This window comes from Malus domestica, chromosome 03 (genome assembly GCF_042453785.1).
Source record: "Malus domestica chromosome 03, GDT2T_hap1".
Taxonomy (NCBI): domain Eukaryota; kingdom Viridiplantae; phylum Streptophyta; class Magnoliopsida; order Rosales; family Rosaceae; genus Malus; species Malus domestica.
Window position 1 is genome coordinate 19,855,085 of NC_091663.1, and position 23,642 is coordinate 19,878,726.

General features: G+C 38.4%; 1 protein-coding gene across 1 annotated transcript in view; it reads right to left on the reverse strand.

Annotated features, from left to right (window-relative positions):
* Nucleotides 1-1,473: 1,473 nt before the first annotated feature.
* The window catches only part of LOC139194231 (uncharacterized), a 61,216-nt gene continuing 39,047 nt past the window's right edge, over nucleotides 1,474-23,642 (reverse strand). The window contains exon 2 of the mRNA XM_070818594.1: nucleotides 1,474-1,696. Coding sequence (XP_070674695.1) covers nucleotides 1,590-1,696 — 107 coding nt within the window. The 3' untranslated portion in view covers nucleotides 1,474-1,589. The remainder of the gene's footprint in view (nucleotides 1,697-23,642) is intronic.

Here is a 23,642-nt window from a genome sequence, read left to right on the forward strand (position 1 = left end):
ATTTGGACGAAAATAAACTTAAATGGCAGATTGTAAGAGAAACATATTGTAATACAAAGTTATGAAGAATCAATGGATGATGGAATGGCTAAGGGGTTCTTCTCCACACATGAAATATATGCAACCTAAATCGATTTCCAGTTATCAATTGAATAAGTTATGAACCTCGACACTCCAAGTTAATTAGATCCGCTTAAATTAACCTTTAGATTTCCCTAGAATCATTGAATTGGATGAATATGCATCGCAAACAAATTATTCCCAACAAGTTCTTTATATGAACAGCATGATAAAGACACAAGTTAGAATCATTACGTTCTTTGGAAATCATAAGCATCGACAAGGCATTCGTAACTATGAAAAGCATGATACTCTTGCCAGGAATCTACTTAACACGATCGTGACTAGCGACCTTTACTACTTACGAATATAAATTCATAACGATTAGGTGAAACAAACTTATATCCTAGCATCAAATTCAAGTATGCAAATTAAGCGTGCACTCTCAACCAACATACAAGAATAAGTTCTAAATCAAACGGTTAAGCAAATTGTATTCACGACTCATGCAACGATAACCGAGAGTAATCAATTTATTTCACATATATAATCATGGTTTTGAATCCACCCTTAGCCAAAACGAATTTAGCTAATCATACTCAAAGCAAAAAAAAGATTACATGAATTAGACATTGAAATATAAGATAGAAAACACCTAAAATCGTTCAACAACTCAGAATGAATAGCCAAACAATCGTAGTGAATCTGTCCCCTTCTTTGCTTGCGGCAGATTGGGTTGTGAAGATGTTTTGGGTAGTTTTATGGTGTAGAATGGATGGGGAATGGTATGGAGAGGTTTAGGGTGAGTATGGAAGAGTGTTTGATGGTTGAAGGATGGTAGAGAACTCAGCAAAGAGGGTGGAATAAGGTGGAGTGGCTGTTATGTTTTCTGGGCACTATTTTTGGGGTGTTTTGCTGCCTAGGGTGAGTATGGACGAATTTTCTGCATGAATGATGAATATGGGAGGTTGAACCCTTTGCCAAGGGTTGTAAACAAGTATATATAGGCCCCAAAAACCCTAGAGAATCAGATTAGGCTGTGGGGGAAATGCACAGCAAGGAGGGTGAATTTGTGGTGTGCAATGGTCCAAGGATGAAAATGGAGCAATGATGCAAAGTATGGAGGGTAAAATGGAGTGGTATTTCAGCTAGGGAGCATGAATGATTGTGTTCATTGCATGGAAATGAAAAGGGGAGGTGAAATGTTTCAGAAATTAGTCAAAGGTGCAGCAACATGTGTTGCACACGGCATTGGATCCCAAATGTGGATGATGGAGCATCAATTGGTGCATGGAATGGTTGTGAAAGTTGTGTGAAATCTGATGGGTGAAGGGAACAAGAGGTATGCAGCAATTGAGTGTATTAAGGCATGAAATCAGAAATATTTTAGGGGACAAGGATGATTAAGCATGCATGGGAATCCAAAGGGAATGCTATGTGGATTGCACGGCAAGGATGTGTGTCCTTTTGTGGCTGAGTTCTTGATCCTTTGTACACTAATTCTTCACATTCTTAGCCTCTTTAAGTCTTCAATTTCGTCCAAACCTTGGTTCCAAATATGTGACATGCATTCCAAGCTCCATTTTGCTCCAAAATGCTCCAAAATGCATCTTCTTGCCTACTTTGTCCTTAAAATCTGAAACACATGAAAATGACTTTAAACATTAAAATAACTAAGGAAACACGACATAAATGCACAAGAACAAGCCAACTAAGTCGCATAAATATGCTCCTATCAACATGCACCTTTCTAAATGTCTCTAGAACATCTTTTTCCTCCTCTTCGTTCTTTGATTGCAAAAATCTGCTAGGAAATGGGACATTCAAAGGAAAAACATTAGTAGGAATTGAATTTAACACATTCTTACCCTTATTGGACAGATTTGAAGGTTTAGGGGCCATGGACACTTGCGGCAAAGGTACTTCCACCTTTGCCGTGGGGTGACTTGATTCCTCCTCTTCCATTTGCAACATTTCATCCTCTTTGTGACCTGTTTTTGATGAAGAACCTGCCCCAACCTCCTTACCACTTCATAGGGTGATCGCTTTGGCTGATTCAAACCCTCCCTTCGGATTTGGAATGGTAGAACTAGGAAGTTGGCCTTGGTCTCGAAACTTCCCTACAAAATCTGCAATCTGCCCAATTTGCTTTTCCAATTGATCCACCCTAATGTTCGTGTTGTGCATTGCTTGGGTGTGATCGTCTTGCCCCTAAGATAACTTGGTTAGTATCTTAAGAAGTGCATCATTATCTAGAGACGTACCTGAAGCATTTGGGGCAGATTGTGGTTGGACTTGAGGGGTTGCGTATGGTTTGGTGTAGAAACCCGGGGGTTGTTGCTTAAAGCCTCCTTGCGGTTGGGATTGTTGTGGCTCCCTCCACTTGAAATTTGGGTGGTCTCTCCAACCGGGATTGTAGGTATTGGAATATGGATCGTTCCTCGGTTGATTTTGGCTTTGAAATCCAATGGCATTCGCGCTCTCCCATCCACCATTCTCAATGAGTTGAGGACACTTTTTGGAGGCATGTCCTTGGATAAAACATACACCACACACCATTGGTCCTTGAATCTTCATTCCCTCGGACATCTGTGAAACAATGGAAGTAAGATTAGCTAATTGTGAACGAATGTCGGGTGTGGAACTTACCTCATGAACATGTTGCCGTGGGGGTCCTCTTTGGCCTACTCCTTCGTATTGTTGAGCGTTCTGATAGGAGCATATTTATGCACCTTAGTTAGCTAGTTCTTATGCATTTATGTTGTGTTTTCTTAGTTAAGTTAGTCTTTTAAGCTATTTTCATGTGTTTTCAGGTTTTAAGGACAAAGTAAGCAAAAAGATGCAATTTGGAGCATTTTGGAGCAAAATTGAGCTAGAATGGAGCTCATGCATGTGGAGCACAAAGAATGGACGAATTTGAAGGATTGAAGAGCTAGGATTGTGTTTCAAAGTTGAAGACTTGAAGAAGAAAAGTTTCCTAATTGAAGTGGGAAAGTGCTTAATTGAAGATGAAATCCTAGTCAAACATGGATTCCTAGTTGAAGATGGATTCCTAGTTGAAGTTGGATTCCTAGTTGAAGTTAGATTCCTAGAAGATTGAAGTTTCCTACTCAAACAAGGTTTCCTACTTGAAGAAGGGAAGTTGAAGCCAAAGAATCAGCTCAAGTGAAGAAACCTTATCCAAAACATTATCCAAACCCTATCCTATCCAATCCTATCCTATCTTATCCTAATCCTAATCCACCTATATTTCAGCTACTTGGGAGGATTCCTAGCTATATTAGGATGCTTAAAACCTGATTTCTATAAGCCTTATCCCTTCCTACAAAGGTGCCACACCTTATCCCTTGTTTTTCTAGAAATCAGCCACAAAACAACCTTTCTAGAAGGCCTTATCCCTTGTCCTACAAAAGTGACGCCCCAAACCTTTCTAGAACTTCTAGAAACCTGATTATTCCTTTCCCCCTTGGTTTCTAAAAGCCTTAACCTTTTCCTTCAAGGATTGTGTGTTATTATCCTATACAAATTAGGCCTTTAAATCCTTTTCCTTTGCTACATAGGGGCTGCGAATTTCAGCCTATAAATACCATCCTTTGCTGCACCATTTAGTGACCACCCTCTACCATATTTTCACTACACCATTCACCCAAACATCCCTCTTGTGCCGTGAGTTTGCAAAGGAGAAGGAAGGAGACTCTTGATAAGAATAATTTGGTTGTAATGCGTATTCCATTCAATTCAATGAATCTAGGGAAATCTGAGAATTAATTGGTGCAATCTAGTTAATTTGGGGCATTGTCATTCATGTTTTGTTGAAAGAGGAACTGGAAATCGAGTCGTATGCATATGTTTCATGTGTGGAGAAGGAACCCTCTAACTAGTCTTTCACCATTCTATTTCATCAAAATCGTTTTTGTTAAAGTTTGTTTTCAAAGTTTATGTTTTAAATTTCAATTTTCGTCAAAACCAAACCCCTTACTTTTAAGTCTTGTTTTTAGAGTCAAAACTTGTTTCTTTTAAGTCTTTTGAGTCTTTGAAGTCCTATTTTCGTCCAAGTCACTTGTTAGGTCTAGAATTGAGTCTTTTTGGTTGTTATTTGCTGTTTTGAGTCTATAGAGTCTAGTTTAGTGTTTTTGAGTCTTATTTGTGTTGATTAGCATCCCTAGTTAATCCCCGGTCTAGAAAGATCCCTACTTGCATCATTACTACAATTGTCATAAATAGGGTTTAATTTGTGTGTCAACTTAATTTTCACATCACGTTCAACGCTCGATTAGCAATCAAGATCTTGGCAGCCATAGGTGTTTTGTCTACCAATGCTCCACCCGCCGAGGCATCGAGCATTTGACGTTCTAGTGGTAGGAGCCCCTCGTAAAAATATTGGAGAAGTAGTTCCTCCTTCATCTGATGCTGTGGAGAAGAAGCAACAAGTGATTTAAAACGTTCATAATAGGTGGGAAAAGACTCACCTTCCTCTTGCTGAATACCGCTTATCTTTTTACGAAGAAGGATGATTCGAGAAGTTGGGAAGAACTTCTCCAAAAATGCCCTCTTCATACTCTACCAAGACGTAACTGTTCCGGGAGCCAATTCGTATAACCAATCCTTGGTTTTGTCCATCAAAGAGAATGGAAAAGCCTTCATCTTCAAAATAATTTCGTCAACGTTAACCGGAGGCATGCTTGAGCAAACCACCTCAAACTCTTTCAAATGTTTGTTCGGATCCTCCATGGACAGCCCATGGAACTTTGGAATGTGGTGGAGCAAACTTGACTTTAACTCGAACTCTTCGGTTTTACCTTGAGCAGCCATGGGATATTGGATACACAAGGGTGCGACATTATCCAATCCCGAGGTGGAAAGCTCCTTCAGTGTACGATTGTCCATGGCCATACCTTGCTCTTCTTCACCCACTTGTGCCGTGGGATCCTCCTCCTCTTCTAGAACTTGTTCTTCAAGGTCAGGTTCCGGGCTAGGTGGGTTAGACTCTTGTTGGTTCCTCCTCCTCCTCAAAGTTCTCTCGAAATCGTCGTCGAAGTCCAAAATATGCTCACGAACAGGTTGGGAACTTTGAGTCATGCACTAGTACCTAAAAACAAAGAAACAAAACAAGTCAGAAACTTCAACAAACTAAAATAGATGAAAAGAAAACAATCCAAGGGATTAGCAAAGTTGCTAATCCCCGGCAACGGCGCCAAAAATTTGATGCGTAAAATAATTAAACACACAAATTAAACCCTCTTTTTATCAATTGTAGTAAAGTATGTAAGTAGGGATCGTTCTAAACCGGGGATTAGGAGGGATTGCTAAACACTTGAAAACTGACTTAAAAACGTAAAAACAAAGTTTAAAACACTAAACTAGACTCAAAGAATGCAAAACTAAAGTTTAAAACACTAAAACAAACCAAAAACTCAAAACAGCAACCAAAAGACTCAAAACTGCCTTAAAAACACTTTCTGGGCAGTTTTGAACACAAAGCACCAAATTGGACGAATTTGGGTTTTAACTTGTACCAAAACACTTAAAACATAAACCAAAATACTTTCTAACTAATTTAGGACTTCAAAATAAATGGGGGTTTGATTTGGACGAAAATAAACTGACAAAACAGATTGCAAAGTAAAAACAGATTTGAAAACGATTTTGGGGTTTTAAATGGATGATGGATTAGTTAGAGGCTCTTTCTCCACACATGACAAGTATGCAAACGACTCGATTTCCAGTTATTCCTTCATTGAATTATGAATGACAATGCCCCAAATTAACCATGACATCACTAGTTAATTCTCAAGTTTTCCTTGTGTTATTGGATTGGATGACATCATTCGACAACCCAAAGCATTCCTCAAAAGTTCCCTACATGACATCATAATAAAGATACAATCAAAGATCATTACGTTCAATGAAAACTATAAGCATTGACAAAGCATTTGCAACTATGACATCATGTCACTCATGCTAGGAATTGGACTTAACGCGATCGTGACTAACGACCTTCACTGCATATGAATATAAGTGTGTGACGATTATGTGAAACAACCTTATATTCTAGCATCATATTCATGCAAGCCAATTAAGTGTCGACCCCTAATTAACAAACACAAATAAGTTATTACTCGCACAGTTAAGCCAATTGCATTCATGATTCAAGAACTCATAACTGGAATTTATCAAATCAAATTGCACACATAGTCATGGCTTCGAAATCACCCCTAACCAATAGGGGTTTAGCCACTCATGTTCATAGCAAAACGAAAGGAAAAGAAATTAAACATTGAAATCATAAAACGAATTACACCTAGAATGCACCAACGATGAAGCTTGAGCATCCAAGAGTCCTTCCTTCTTTCTCCTTGCTACGACACACGAATGGGTGAGTTTTGGGGGTTATGGATGGTGTAGAACGATGGGTTTATGGCTGGGATAGGTGTATGGGACGGCTAGGGTGGTTTTGGGTCAGAAAATATGGTGAATGGTGAAGGAAAGGTGCGGCAGAGAGTGGGATGGTGTTTCTGGCGTGAATGGGAGTGAATGGGGATCTTTGTGGTTGCACAAGGATGTTTATTTAAAGGAATTAGGAAATTAAAAACCCTAGGCTATGTAGGTAATCAGAAATTAAGTCAAAAGCTTCTAGAAATAGGAAATCAAATCAAAAAATTAAAGGAAAGGCAAGGGGATATGCGGCAAGGTCCTAAAACACATTAGGAATGTGTTTTAATGCTTAAAATAAGGAAAGGACCCTTTCCCTTGCACGTCAAGGAAGAGGAAAGGTTAAGGGGGTGCGGCAAGGTATGTTTTTATGCAAGGAATGTGTATTTGATGTCCTAGAATGCTTAGGATGCCTTCAAAGTTGATAAAACTTAGGAACATTTAGGAAAGGTCAAACCAAAGTAGGAAATCTTGGCTTAACTTTCCTATTTCAAGTAGGAATCCTTCTTGGAGTAGGAATCCTTGTTCTTCTAGGATTTCTCAAGTGATTAGGAATCCATCTTCAATTAGGAATCCTTCGTTGATTAGGAATCATTCTTCAATTAGGAATCCTTCGTTGATTAGGAATCCTACTTTCTTCAAGTTTCCAATTCATCCATTCATTTTGCTCCAAGCATGTGATAATCATTCCAAGCTCCATTTTGCTCCAAAATGCATACTTTGCCTTTAGAATCTGAAAACACACAAAAGTAACTTTAAACACTAAAATAGCTAACAAAACATAACATAAATGCACGAGAACAAGCCAATTAAGTCGCATAAATATGCTCATATCAGGCACAAGGGATGGTTGAAGGTTTTTGTGGTGATTTGTTGTGGTGGATGGATATAGGTTGGTTATAGTGAAGGGTGGAGTGTGGAATGGCTGATTAGAAGAGAAGAGAGTTGCGGCATAAAGGGGTTTTATATAGGGCTAGGGCACGGTTTTTATAAGTTTTGGGGAAAGAAATAACTTAGCTATTTTGTCCTATAATTAAAAGTCAGAAATCAATGGAAAATAGGCAAGTAAGGTGCAAGAATTAAAGAGAAAAGGAAGGGGAAATTCGGCAGAAATTGTAGGACAGATTTAGGAATGTGTTTTGAGGCACAAAATAGGTAAGAATCCTATCCCCTTGTATGGCAAGGCTTTAGAACAAAGGGGAATGTAATTTTGGGTCAGAAAATAGGTAAGAAAGAGGGGAAAGGTGCAGCTGGTTGCTTGAATAAAAGGGAATGTGGTTTTAAGATCAGAAAATAGGAAAGAAAGGATGCTTTTGTGCGGCAAGGACTTTAGGGAAGGTTTAGGGTTTCTAGAACAACCAATTAAGTGCCCTAATATGTTTTGGAATCCCTTTGTTGCTGGAACATAGGTGAGGAAAGATTAGGAAACTTCCAAGCCACGAATAGAAACTATCAAGAATGGAAACCTCTAAGAATAGAAACTCCCAACTTTAGAAACTTTGGCTTCCAATTTTGAACACTTTGTTCTTTATTTGTCTTGAATCCAATTCTTCACATCATCATTCAATCCTATGCTCATTTGATCTTCAATTTCGTCCATCTTCTTACCTCCAAGCATATGCAATCCATTTGATGCCCAAAACTGCTCCAAAAGGCTCCAAAATGCACATGTTTGCATACTTTGTCCTTCAAACCTAAAATTGCACGAAAATAGCTTAAAATACTAAAATTACTAAGTACTAGCAACGTAAATGCAAGGAAACAAGCTAATTAAGTCACATAAATATGCTCCTATCAAATTCCCCCACACTTAGCTTTTGCTAGTCCTCGAGCAAAACAAAACAAAACAAAACACAACCTAGACCTTCCAACAATTGTCTTAGGGATTTCCAATGCACATGACATGCTAAAAATCATTACTTACACAGATTTTAGTCATCTCTACTACAATTTGACAAAAGAGGGTTTAATTTGTGTGCTTATATATTTCGCATCAAATTTTTGGCGCCGTTGCCGGGGATTAGCAAATTTGCTAATCCCTTGGATTGTTTTTGTTTCTTTTATTTCACTTTGTTTCTGATTTTGTTTAAGTTTCTGATCTAATTTTGTTTCTTGTTTCTTAGGTACTAGTGTATGACTAGAAGCTCTCAAACGATTCGTGCGAACATCTTGGATTTTGACAACGACTTTGAGAGGAAATTGAGAAGAGCTAGAAACCAGCAAGAACACCATCCACCCAATTCCGAATCTGACCTTGAAGAAAACGTACAAGAAGAGGAGGAGGCCACGGCAGGGATATTTGAAGAGGTCCAAGGCATGGCGGTGGACAACCGTACACTCAAAGAGCTTTCCGCCTCAGGTTTGGATAATGCCGCACCCTTGTGCATCCAATACCCCACGGCTGCCCAAGGCAAGACGGACGAGTTTGAATTAAAGTCAAGTTTGCTTCATCATATTCCTAAATACCATGGCTTGTCCATGGAAGATCCTAACAAACATTTGAAAGAATTTGAAGTGGTTTGCTCTAGTATGACGGATGTATCTTGAAGATGAAGGCTTTTCCATTCTCTTTGATGGATAAAGCCAAGAATTGGTTATACGAGTTAGCTCCCGGCACTGTCACTTCTTGGGAGAGTATGAAGAGAGCGTTCTTGGAGAAGTTCTTTCCAACTTCTCGCATCATCCTCCTACGCAAAAAGATAAGCGGAATTCAGCAAGAAGAAGGTGAGTCTTTTCCTACATATTATGAATGATTTAAATCACTTGTTGCTTCTTGTCCACAACATCAGATGAAGGAGGAGTTGCTTTTGCAATATTTCTACGAGGGTCTCCTACCTCTAGAACGTCAAATGCTTGATGCTTCGGCGGGGGGAGCATTGGTGGACAAAACACCCATGGCTGCCAAGATCTTGATCTCTAATCGAGCGTTGAACGCTCAACAATATGAGGGAGTAGGCCAAAGGGGACCCCCACGGCACCAAGTACATGAGGTAAGTACAACTTCCGATCTTCATTCACAATTGGCTAATCTTACTTCTCTTGTGTCTCAGATGGCCGAGGGCATGAAGATGCAAGGACCAATTGTATGTGGCGTATGTTCCATCCAAGGACATGTCTCTGAAAAGTGTCCACAGTTGATTGAAAATGGTGGATGGGAAAGCGCCCATGCAATTGGGTTTCAAGGTCACAACCAACCAAGGAACGATCCATATTCAAACACATATAATCCCGGTTGGAGAGACCACCCAAATTTCAAGTGGAGGGAGCCCCAACAACCTCAAAACCAAGGAGGCTTTAGGCAACAACCCCCGGGGTTCTTCACCAAGCCGTACACACCCAATCAAAACCAACCACAATCTGGCCCAAGTGCCTCAGGTACGTCTCTTGACAATGATGCACTTCTTAAGATACTAACCAAGTTGACTCATGGGCAGGAAAAGCAAACCCAAGTAATGCAAAGCACGAACATTAGGGTAGATCAATTGGAGAAGCAAATTGGGCAGATTGCGGAGTTTGTTGGGCAGTTTAGAGAACAAGGAAAGCTTCCTAGTTCAACCATTGCGAATCGAAAAGGAGGTTTTGAAACCGCCAATGCAATCATGCTAAGGAGTGGAAAAGAAGTTGGGGCAGGTCCTACACCACCAAAATCAGGTCCCAAAGAGGATGAAACGTTGAAATATGAAGAGGAGACACCAAGTCCACTCACGGCAAAGGTAGCACCACCTTTGCCGCAAGCACCCATGGCCCCTAAGCCATCCAATCTGTCCACCCTAGGTAAGATGAGTCCAAGTTTGGTTAATTCTAACATTATTCCACCCAATGTGCCCTTTCCTAGCAGATTTTTGCAATTCAAGAATGAAGAGGAGGAAAAAGATGTTCTAGAGACATTTAGGAAGGTTCAAGTTAACATACCTCTCTTGGATGCAATCAAGCAAATCCCGAAGTACGCCAAGTGTTTGAAGAAGCTTTGTACAACAAAGAAACGTTTTCGGGAGAAAGAAGTGGTACAGGTAAGTGAGAATGTGTCTGCCATGATACAACGTAAACTACCTCCTAAATTCAAAGATCCGGGTAGTTTCACCATTCCTTGTGTCATTGGTAATACTAGGTTCAAATCTGCCATGTTAGACTTAGGTGCATCCATAAATGTTATGCCATATTCAATTTATGCATCTATGAACCTAGGCAAGTTAAAAAATGATGGTGTAATCATGCAATTGGCCGATAGATCTAATGCATATCCAAAGGGAGTTGTGGAAGATGTTTTGGTGCAGGTTAATCATTTGATCTTTCCGGCGGATTTCTATGTTCTTGAGATGGATGAATCAGATCATGCTCCTTCATTGCCCATTCTCCTTGGACGGCCTTTCATGAAAACGGCTCAAACCAAGATTGATGTAGCCAAAGGAGAAGTAACTATGGCATTTGGTGGTGATATGATTTGTTTTAAAATTTCTGAATCCATTGAGACTCCTAACGTTGTTCGTTCTTGTTGTATTATGGATACAATAGAAAAGATAGGGACAGACCATTCAGCCCCTAACACAAAGGTTGCATCAAGAGCCATGCAAGACGAGGGAATTGGAGTAGAGCATAAGGACCCCACGGCCACTGCCCTTAAGATACCCAATGTGGCCGAGAACACCATGAGAAAAAAAGTTCATGTTGCTGCCACTTCATCACAACACCAAGGTAAGGCACCTAGTCCAAATCCAATTCCCATTAAAGTTGAGAGGTGGTTTCCTTCTTTGGTGCAGGCACCCAAGCAAATCTCCGATGGTGGGCGCATGAACATGAACCTTAGGCAACACAACGCACCCATCAACAAACATCACTATCCATTTCCGTTCAAGGATGCAATGTACAAGAACTTTGTGGGGCAGGTTGTGGAGGAGATCCCACTCCATGCCGTGGGCTCCAATGGGGCATGATTGTGTTTTTCGTCCGGCTGTACCACGTTAAGGAAAGCGCTACTTGGGAGGCAACCCATGCAATTCAACAAAGGAAGACCAAGGAATTACTTCAATTCCAGATTTGCGTTCCTAAACTCTTCACTTTGTTATTTATTTCGAATCTGCCTATTTAGTTGTTTTAGTTGCTGTTTGTGTGTTTCTTTTTGTTTAGTGTGATTTTATGCTTGAAACATTGAGGACAATGTTTGATTTAAGTATGGGGGGGTAACTAAGTGTTTTAAATGCAAATTCGTGGGATTTTATCACCCTTAACTTGGAGACTTGTTCCTTGCTGTTTTTAAGTGTTTTTGAGCAGTTTTGGTGTGTTTTAGTGTGTTTTGAAGTAAAAATCCGAAAATCACATAAAAATTTGAAAAATTTGTTTTAAAAACCCAAAAAGAGTTGTTTTTGTGTGTTTGTTTGTGTCTTAGGGTACCTTCCAACACAATGATGAGGATTTGGTTTTTAAGTGCATGACTGTTAAAGAGAGTGATTAACATGGATGAAAGTTTGATTTACTCTTTGTTTATGCTTGGTTGTGGTTATAACTTATGAATTCACATGCAATCATAAAAGAAAAAAAATCAGTTTTTGTAACATGCTTGAAGGAAGGAACTCAAACTAACGCTACAACCTTGTGAGACTTGAGCCTAAACGTTTATTTGGAGAGTTAAAATCTGTGCATTCTTTGTTTTCTAAGTCGTTGCATGATCTCATTATTCCTTGCTTGGTTACTATTTAGAAGGCGTTTCATCATTTAGTTCCAAATGCTAGAACTCATGCCCATTTCATTCAAAGCATGTTATTGATTTGCATAACACATATTCAAGATAAAGTTGTGTAGTTACCACCACCTTAGCCAAACTGCCGTGTATCCCATATCATTTTATGTTTAAGTTTAACCCCGTTGAGCCTTGTTTAGCCTATGTTGTTGTTAACCCACATTATCCTCACCTAGCCTAGATTAGGACCATCCATAACTTGTTCTTAAAGCATAGTAAAGCATGATTCAAATTGAATTCCTTTTGATTTATGTTGGCAGAAAACAAGTGTGGGGGAAGTATTTCTTTTGTGATTTTGTGTGCCATAGGCACGTGTGGAAAGAAAAGAAAAAAAAAAGAAAAAAAAAATTCGTGGAAAAAGAAAAAAAATGAAGAAAGAGTATGAGAAGTATGAAAAAAAGAGTTGAAAAGTTGAGACAAAGACTTCCAAAGTATTGTTGGTTGAAGTAAGGGTCCAAAACAATGAATTTGACCCTAAGGAGTTGTTTAAGTATCCCCCTTGTGTGTTAAAGTTAATTTCTGCAATCTAAGTGAATTCTAAGTCTCAATTTCATTGCTTTGCTTACTATCGCTTGAAGAACGTTTGTTTTCCTTATCCTTTCCTTGTTAACCAATACCCCGAGCCCCATTACAACCCTTAACTTCTATCTTGAGTGTTATGTGTTTCAATCTGTGGAGTTTGAATTTGGTATGAGCATATGGTGTCACTGGTTCTCGCATCTAAGTAGTAGCATTCCATTCATGAGATCATATCTAAACATGCTTCTTAACTCTAGAAATTGCGTTCTTTGTGATACATATATGTGAGCATTCGTTGTCATATCTACATCAATCTTCTCACATATGACTAGTGTAGGGTGTGGAGTTAGAAAATCTGAGTGAAAATAGAGTGTATATCTTGTAAGGAATTGAGGGAATTCTCTAAGGCATGTTACTACATTCAAAGCATTGTTTTAATTGATTACTTGTGAACTAGTGAGTAGTGGCTTTAATTAAGTATGTGCTTGTGTAAAGATGACTCAAATCTGTGGGGATAACAATCTTTAACATGTCATGTGCATTGGAAATCCCTGAGGCAAACGTTGGAAGGTTTAGGCTTTGTTTTGGTTAGTTTGTTTCGTTTTGTTTTCTTTCTTTTGTTTGTTTTGCTCGAGGACTAGCAAAAGCTAAGTGTGGGGGAATTTGATAGGAGCATATTTATGCGCCTTAGTTAGCTAGTTCTTATGCATTTTCGTTATGTTTTCTTCGTTAAAGTAGTCTTTTAAGCTACTTTCATGTGTTTTCAGGTTTAAAGGACATATTACATGAAATGATGCAATTTGGAGCTTTTGGAGCAAAAAGTGAGCTTGGATTGAAAAGGACATGCTTGGAACACAAGGTTGGGATGAAATGGACGAGTTGAAGGTCAAAGGGAGCTTAAGAAATGAAGAAAAGAAAGTGAAGAACAAAGAATTCAGAATTAGAACCCGAAGTTTCTAAAGTTGGAAGTTTCTATTCTTGGAGGTTTCCATTTGTGAGAGTTTCTATTCTTGGCTTTGGGCTTCTAGATGACCCATCCTTACATTCTTGGACATTGCCGCACCATAGGCCCATCTCTAAACCCTAACCCTAGCCGCACCTTAGGCCTTATTCCCACTAAAAATCTGATTGTTTTAACCTAATTTCTGGTGGATTTGGGCTTCTAGAAACCCTAATCTGATTACCCTAGGGTTTTGGATGCCTATATATACTCATTATAACCCCTAGATCAGATCACCACCTCTCATACACAATCATTCACGCCAGAAATCTGCCCTTGCATTCTGCCGCACTTTCCCATCACCAAAGTCCCAAAATTCTGCCCAAAAATCATCCCTAGCCGTACCCCCATCAACCCTAAACCTTTCCCTACCATTCCCCATCCATTCTACACCCTAAATACCACCCAAAACCTGTTCTAAACTTCTCTGCCGCAGCAAGGAGGAAAGGGAAATCATTGATGATCTTGCTGCCAAGTTGGAGCCTTCTAGGTGTTTTCTTTCTTTGGGTTTTAATTTCTAAATTTATGTATATTTGCTTTGCGAGTATGAGGAACTAAACCCCTCTTAGTTAGGGGGTGATTCGAAACCATGTACATGCTTACAATATGATTTGATTACATTCAGTTGTTATTTCATAAGTTGTGGATTCAATTCGTTCATCTATTTGATTGATAACTTATTTGTGTATGTTGATTGAGAGTGCACGCTTAGTTTTCATGCATGAATATGATGCTAGATTATGAGGGAGTTTCACCTAATAGTTACAATCTTATAATCACAAGTAGTGAAGGTCACTTGAAAACGATCGCGTTGAATGAATTCTTGGCATAAGTTTCATGCAATTCATAGTAACGAATGCTTTGTCAATGCTTATGTTTTTCATAGAACTTAATGATTCTTGCTTGTATCTCTATTATGCAATTCATGTAGGGAACTTGTAGGGAATGTTTTGGGTTGTCGTATGCAATCATCCAACTTAATAACTTGTGGAGAAACTGAGGGTTAATTAGTGCAATTCACGGTTAATTTGGGGCGTTGAGTATTTATAATTTATTGGAAGAACAACTGAAAATCGTTTCGTTTGCAAGTGTGACATGTGTGGAGAAGAACCTCCTAACTAGCCTTTTATCCATCCTTTTCATCCAAAAACGTTTTACAATCTGTTTAGTTTTAAGTTTCTGTTTTGTTTTCAATTTTCGTCCAAAACAAATCCCCCTTTATTTTGAAGTCTTAGATTAGTTAGAAAGTGTTTTGATTTGTGTTTCTAAGTGTTTTGATTCAAGTTTTCACTCAAATTCGTCCAAGTTCTTGTTAGGTTCTCAAAACTGCCCAGAAAGTGGTTTTTAGGCAGTTTTGAGTCATTAGGTTGCTGTTTTGAGTTTTAGGTTTGTTTAAGTGTTTTAACCTTTAGTTTTGCATTCTTTGAGTCTAGTTTAGTGGTTTAAACTTTGTTTTTGAGTTTTTAAGTCAGTTTCCAAGTGTTTAGCAATCCCTCCTAATCCCCGGTCTAGAACGATCCCTACTTACATCTCTACTACAATTTGACAAAAGAGGGTTTAATTTGTGTGCTTATATATTTCGCATCAACCTCCAAGAATAGAAACTTCCAACTTTAGAAACTTTGGCTTCCAATTTTGAACACTTCGTTCTTTATTTGTCTTGAATCCAATTCTTCACATCATCATTCAATCCTATGCTCATTTGATCTTCAATTTCGTCCATCTTCTTACCTCCAAGCATATGCAATCCATTTGATGCCCAAAACTGCTCCAAAAGGCTCCAAAATGCACATGTTTGCATACTTTGTCCTTAAAACCTGAAATTGCACGAAAATAGCTTAAAATACTAAAATTACTAAGTACTAGCAACGTAAATGCAAGGAAACAAGCTAATTAAGTCGCATAAATATGCTCCTATCATGATCAACAACCTTTACTACTTGTGAATATAAGTTCATAACGATTAGGTGAAACTCCCTTATATCCTAGCATCAAACTTATGCATGAAAATTAAGCGTGCACTCTCAACCAACATACACAAATCAGTTTTAATTCATGTAGATAAGCAAATTGAATTCACAACTTATGAAACGCAATTAGAAGTAATCAAATCATATAGCAAGCATAAACATGGTTTCAAATCCCCCCCTAGCCAAGGGGGTAATAGGAGCATATTTATGCGACTTAATTAGCTTGTTTCCTTGCATTTACGTTGCTAGTACTTAGTAATTTTAGTATTTTAAGCTATTTTCGTGCAATTTCAGGTTTTAAGGACAAAGTATGCATACATGTGCATTTTAGAGCCTTTTGGAGCAGTTTTGGGCATCAAATGGATTGCATATGCTTGGAGGTAAGAAGATGGACGAAATTGAAGATCAAATGAGCATAGGATTTGATGTGAAAATTATGTTGACACACAAATTAAACCCTATTTGTGACAATTGTAGTAATGATGTATGTAGGGATCATTCTAACCGGGGATTAACTAGGGGTGCTAATCTAATATAAATTGATTTAAAAACACAAAAACTAAACTTAAAGACTCTAACAAGACTACTATGACTCAAAACAGATTTGAAACACTCAAAACTGCCTAAAACAATCAAACTGACTCAAAAAGAAACTTGAATTTGATTTGGACGAATTTGAAAGTGTTTATGACTCCAAATGCTTAAAAACACAAAATAACCAGATTTGAATGACTACGACTCAACAAAATATGGGGGGATTGTGTTTGGACAAAATTAAATTAAATGGGTAGATTGTAAAGAAAATAGATTGTAAGACAAAATTGTGATGAATCAATGGATGATGGAATAGCTAAGGGGTTCTTCTCCACACATGAAATATATGCAACGTAAATCAATTTCCAGTTATCAATTTAATAAGTTATGAACCTCGACACTCCAAGTTAATTAGGTCCGCTTAAATTAACCTTCAGATTTCCCTAGAATCATTGAATTGGATGAATATGCATCGCAAACAAATTATTCCTAACAAGTTCTCTATATGAACAGCATGATAAAGACACAAGTTAGAATCATTACGTTCTTTGGAAATCATAAGCATCGACAAGGCATTTGTAACTATGAAAAGCATGATACTCTTGCCAGGAATCTACTTAACCTGATCGTGACTAGCGACCTTCACTACTTGCGAATATAAATTCATAACGATTAGGTGAAACAAACTTATATCCTAGCACCAAATTCAAGCATGCAAATTAAGCGTGCACTCTCAATCAACATACAAGAATAAGTTCTAAATCAAACGGTTAAGCAAATTGTATTCACGACTTATGCAACGATAACTGGAAGTAATCAACTTATTTCACATATATAATCATGGTTTTGAATACACCCTTAGCCAAAACAAATTTAGCCAATCATACTTAAAGCAAAACAAAGATTACATGAATTAGACATTGAAATATAAGATAGAATACACCTAAAATTGTTCAACAACTCAAAATGAAGAGCCAAACAATTGAGTGAATCTGTCCCTTTTCCTTACTTGCGGCAGATTGGGTGTTGATGGTTTCTGGGCTGTTTTGATGATGTAGACTTGATTTTTTTGGGGGGGGGGGGGGGGGGGGGGGGGGTTGTAGAGGCACGGCAAGGGGTGTAGGGTGAGTGTGGAAGAGTGTTTGATGGTTGGAAGGTGGTGGAGAACTTGGCAAAGAGGGTGGAAGAAGGTGGAGCGCTGCTTGTATTTTCTGGGCGCTAGAATGGTGTTTTTGGGGTGTTTTGCTCCCTAGGGTGTGTATGGACGAATTTATGTGATGAATGATGAATGGCTGCTTAGGTTCTGTGTCGGGGGGTGCGGCAACTTAAGGTCCATATATATATAGCATGGTAAAAACCCTAGGAATTAGAATTACGGTTAAACCTAGCAGATACAAGTGATTAGGGCCCTTAGGGCTTGCGGCAAAGGTTGGGAACTTAAGTCCTAGCCCAATTGGTTTCAGATATGGACTTAAACAATCCAAATCCAAGAGAAAAAGGGCCAAATAAAATCAGAATCCAATTAGAAATAGGTTTAAGAATTTTCGTCCAAAATTGGGCCTTCTAGAAACTAAGTGTCTTATGGCTGATTTTGGGTATTCTAGAAGGCATAAAAGGGGGGGAAGGTGTGGCACCCTTTTAGGGTCAGATAGGGCCTCTAGAAATTAGGTTTTTAGGTCCACTTGTAGCTAGGATTAAGGTGGAACAAGATTAGGTTAGGATAAGATAGGATAAGGTTTGGATAAGATAAGGTTGGATAAGGTTTTGGATAATGTTTCCTCTTTTCTTGCACTTTCCTTATCTTCTTTGTCATGAACTTTCCTTTTCTGATTGGTAGCATGTTTCTAACCTCTTGTATAACTTATTAAGAGTGCACACTTAGTTTTCATGCAAGGATTTGAAGCTAAAATATAAGGGAGTTTCACCTAATAGTTACAAGCTTATATTTGCAAGTAGTGGAGGTCGCTTATAAACGATCGTGTTAAGTGAATTCTTGGCAAAAGTTTCATGCTTTTCATAGTTACAATTGCCTTGTCAATGCTTATAGTTTTCATGAAACTTAATGATCTTTGATTGTGCCTTTATTGTGCTTTTCACGTAGGGGACTTTTAGAGAATGTTTTGAATTGTTGTATGTGCTTTCCCATCCAATTCATTAACTTAAGGAGAACTTGAAGGTTAAAATGAAGGAAAAATTTTGTCCTAACTAAGAACAAGTATGAACATTTGAATACATATGCAAGCTATTAACACTTTAAAGTAGACATGCATTCAAAAACAATTCATAAAACCCATGACTTTCAAAGCCTAGTATATGGTGAACCAATAAACTCTTTAACAACATTAAAGAGAAGTAAAGATTTAGAGTTTCTTTACCCTTGAAGCTCATCCTTGTTTACACAAGGGATTCACCCAAGTGGAGGGCCTTCAAGTCACCTCCAAGCTCCTTGAATATTCCTTGTGATTTTCCTCCTTTTAGTGCTCCTTTGATTCTTTGAGGATTTGAGGATTTGTTCTCCAAAACACCAAAAGTTTGATGTCTCTAAGTCTCCACACCAAGGATGTATTTTGTGAAGATAATATGGATGACTTAGGGAAGAAGAGATTGCTAGATATCCCTCCCCTAAGTGGCCGGCCTCTTTAGAGAAAAATGAGAGAAAGTGTTTCACCCAATTTCTTTAAGAAAACCCTAAGTAGAAATAAAGCTATAAAGTTGATTTTATACTTCATTTCAAGTGAATGGCAAACTTGTAATTAATCCAAGTTTGCTACCCTCACCCTTATGGCCGGCCTTACCTTTGTTATTGGGCTAATTGCCCATTTTGTTTTAGTTGTCATACAACTTAAACATAATGGGCCTTGTGGACCAAAACGCTTTTGAGCCCCGAAGCCCAAAACCAACTTAAAAGCCCAATACGAACCTTTCGTAAAATTAATTAACTAATTAATTAATCTTGACCATTCTTCAATTAAACCATTTAATTGCTTATCCATTTCATTTAATTTCCTCACATACATCCTTACTCGGTGTACGATCCATTAGGTTCCAATTAGCGAGGTAGTGGGCGATTGTTACTCTTAATGATCGATTGTGAAATTGAAACCACATTTCAATTCTCCCTTAATGATTAGTGTTTGCTAATCATTTAGGGCTTCCACAAACCATGAGTGACACCTAGCAGTATGTCATGGTTACCCAAGCTAAGTAGAATTGGTTGGAGAACCTATCCAGTTGCAACTACAATGCAATACGGTCCTTCTCTAATACAATACTCTTAATCACATTGTTTGAGTGATAGTTTGTTTCATGTCTACTATCCAATGTGATACATCTCTATATGATTCCCTTGAATATGATTTGGAACAAACTTCCTAAGTCATATTCATATGCTTTGGCCAAAGACTTTAGAATCATATCTTAGAGTATTCTCCTTCCACCATGGAAGGTTAGAGATCCCTTGTTGTGCATTCATATGCCTACATGACTAGATAGCTTGACCCCAACAATGCCGTGGACACTCCGATGGAATGCCGTTTGACATGATCAAAGATCAAGGACCTAACCATTAGACATCTATGATGCCTCAGGTCAAAGGACTACTTTGCATATTGCAACTTTAGAGTTCATACATGACATGTATGTTCGAACTCTCTTTTGATCGTAGTTCAGTGTATTCGATTACTCTTTCGAGCACCTATGTGTTTGTCTTAGTGTCCAATGATAGGAGCATATTTATGCGCCTTAGTTAGCTATTTCTTATGCATCTTTGTTATGTTTTCTTCGTTAAAGTAGTCTTTTAAGCTACTTTCATGTGTTTTCAGGTTTAAATGACATATTACATGAAATGATGCAATTTGGAGCTTTTGGAGCAAAAAGTGAGCTTGGAATGAAAAGGACATGCTTGGAACACAAGGTTGGGTTGAAATTGAAGAGATCGAGATTTGAGGTTTCCTACTTGAAGTAGGAAAGCTAAGCCTAAAAGTTTCCATTTTGGGTTGATCTTTCCTAAATCGGAATTGGCAACCAAAGTTTCTAAAGTTGGAAGTTTCTATTTTTGGAGGTTTCCAATTTCGAGAGTTTCTATTCTCGGCTTTGGGCTTTTGGATGACCCATCTTTGCCTCTTGGACCTATGCCGCACCTAACCCTAACCCTAGCCCACTTAATCAGCCGCACCTAGGCCTTGTTCACATGAAAAAAATCTGATTACTTACCCTAAGCCCATGCCGCACCTAATGTTCTAGAAACCCTAGTTTTTGGTGGATTTCCTAACCCTAGCCGCACCTAAACCCTAGCCCATTTGTCTAATCTGATTTCTTTAGGGTTTGGCTGCCTATATATATATGTTTTACCTCCCTTGGCCGAATCACAACCCTCTCCATAATCCAGAAATTAATCCTTCATGCCAGAAACCATTCCCCATCTTCAACAGCACCTATCCTTCATCATTCACCATATTTTCTGACCCAAAACCACCCTAGCCGTCCCATACACCTATCCTACACACTTTTCCACCATTCTACACCATCCATAACCCCCAAAAACCATCACAAACCCCTGTGCCGCAACCAAGGAAGAGGAGGAAGGTTCTTAGATGTTCCTGCTGTGCAATTTAGATTGCTGGAATTTTTAGGTGTGATCTTTCTTATGTTTCAATGTTTCAATTCAATAAACTTTGTGTTGTGAGTATGAGGAACTAAACCCCCTTAGTTGGGGGGTAATTCGAAACCATGTACATGCTTGCAATTTGATTCGATTACATTCAGTTGTTATTTCATAAGTTGTGGATTCAATTCGTTCATCTATTTGATTGATACTTATTTATGTATGTTGATTGAGAGTGCACGCTTAGTTTTCATGCATGAATATGATGCTAGATTATGAGGGAGTTTCACCTAATAGTTACAACCTTATAATCACTGATAGGAGCATATTTATGCGCCTTAGTTAGCTAGTTCTTATGCATCTTTGTTATGTTTTCTTCGTTAAAGTAGTCTTTTAAGCTACTTTCATGTGTTTTCAGGTTTAAAGGACATATTACATGAAATGATGCAATTTGGAGCTTTTGGAGCAAAAAGTGAGCTTGGAATGAAAAGGACATGCTTGGAACACAAGGTTGGGTTGAAATTGAAGAGTTCGAGATTTGAGGTTTCCTACTTGAAGTAGGAAAGCTAAACCTAAAAGTTTCCATTTTGGGTTGATCTTTCCTAAATCGGAATTGGCAACCAAAGTTTCTAAAGTTGGAAGTTTCTATTCTTGGAGGTTTCCAATTTCGAGAGTTTCTATTCTCGGCTTTGGGCTTTTGGATGACCCATCTTTGCCTCTTGGACCTATGCCGCACCTAACCCTAACCCTAGCCCACTTAATCAGCCGCACCTAGGCCTTGTTCACATGAAAAAAATCTGATTACTTACCCTAAGCCCATGCCGCACCTAATGTTCTAGAAACCCTAGTTTTTGGTGGATTTCCTAACCCTAGCCGCACCTAAACCCTAGCCCATTTGTCTAATCTGATTTCTTTAGGGTTTGGCTGCCTATATATATATGTTTTACCTCCCTTGGCCGAATCACAACCCTCTCCATAATCCAGAAATTAATCCTTCACGCCAGAAACCATTCCCCATCTTCAACAGCACCTATCCTTCATCATTCACCATATTTTCAGACCCAAAACCACCCTAGCCGTCCCATACACCTATCCTACACACTTTTCCACCATTCTACACCATCCATAACCCCCAAAAACCATCACAAACCCCTGTGCCGCAACCAAGGAAGAGGAGGAAGGTTCTTAGATGTTCCTGCTGTGCAATTTAGATTGCTGGAATTTTTAGGTGTGATCTTTCTTATGTTTCAATTCAATAAACTTTGTGTTGTGAGTATGAGGAACTAAACCCCCTTAGTTGGGGGGTAATTCGAAACCATGTACATGCTTGTAATTTGATTCGATTACATTCAGTTGTTATTTCATAAGTTGTGGATTCAATTCGTTCATCTATTTGATTGATACTTATTTATGTATGTTGATTGAGAGTGCACGCTTAGTTTTCATGCATGAATATGATGCTAGATTATGAGGGAGTTTCACCTAATAGTTACAACCTTATAATCACAAGTAGTGAAGATCGCTTGAAAACGATCGCGTTGAATGAATTCTTAGCATAAGTTTCATGCAATTCATAGTAACAAATGCTTCGTCAATGCTTATGTTTTTCATAGAACGTAATGATTCTTGCTTGTATCTCTATTATGCAATTCATGTAGGGAACTTGTAGGGAATGTTTTGGGTTGTCGTATGCAATCATCCAACTTGATAAATTCTGGAAAAACTGAGGGTTAATTAGTGCAATTCACGGTTAATTCGGGGCATTGAGTCTTTATAATTTATTGGAAGAACAACTGAAAATCGTTTGTTTGCAAGTGTGACATGTGTGGAGAAGAACCTCCTAACTAGCCTTTTATCCATCTATTTCACCAAAATCGTTTTTACAATCTGTTTAGTTTCAAGTTTCTGTTTTGTGTTAAATTTTCGTCCAAAACAAATCTCCCTTTAATTTGAAGTCTTAGATTAGTTAGAAAGTGTTTTGATTTGTGTTTCTAAGTATTTTGATTCAAGTTTTCATCAAATTTCGTCCAAATTAGTGTAGGTGCTCAAAACTGCCCAGAAAGTGGTTTTTAGGCAGTTTTGAGCCTTCTAGTTGCTGTTTTGAGTTTTAGGTTTAAGTGTTTTAACCTTTACTTTTGCATTCTTTGAGTCTAGTTTAGTGTTTTAAACTTTGTTTTTGAGTTTTTAAGTCAGTTTCCAAGTGTTTAGCAATCCCTCCTAATCCCCGGTCTAGAACGATCCCTACTTACATACTTTACTACATTTGTCAAAAGAGGGTTTAATTTGTGTGCTTAATATATTTCGCATCAAATTTTTGGCGCCGTTGCCGGGGATTAGCAAATTTGCTAATCCCTTGGATTGTTTTTGTTTCTTTTATTTCACTTTGTTTTTGACTTTGTTTAAGTTTCTGACCTAATTTTGTTTCTTGTTTCTTAGGTACTAATGTATGACTAGAAGCTCTCAACCGATTCGTGCAAACATCTTGGATTTTGACGACGATTTTGAGAGGAAGTTAAGAAGAGCTAGAAACCAGCAAGAACACCATCCACCCAACTCCGAATCTGACCTTGAAGAAAACGTACAAGAAGAGGAGGAGGAGGCCACGGCAGGGATATTTGAAGAAGTCCAAGGCATGGCGGTGGACAACCGTACACTCAAGGAGCTTTCCGCCTCAGGTTTGGATAATGCCACACCCTTGTGCATTCAATATCCCAGGGCTGCCCAAGGTAAGACGGATGAGTTTGAATTAAAGTCAAGTTTGCTTCATCATATTCCTAAATACCATGGCTT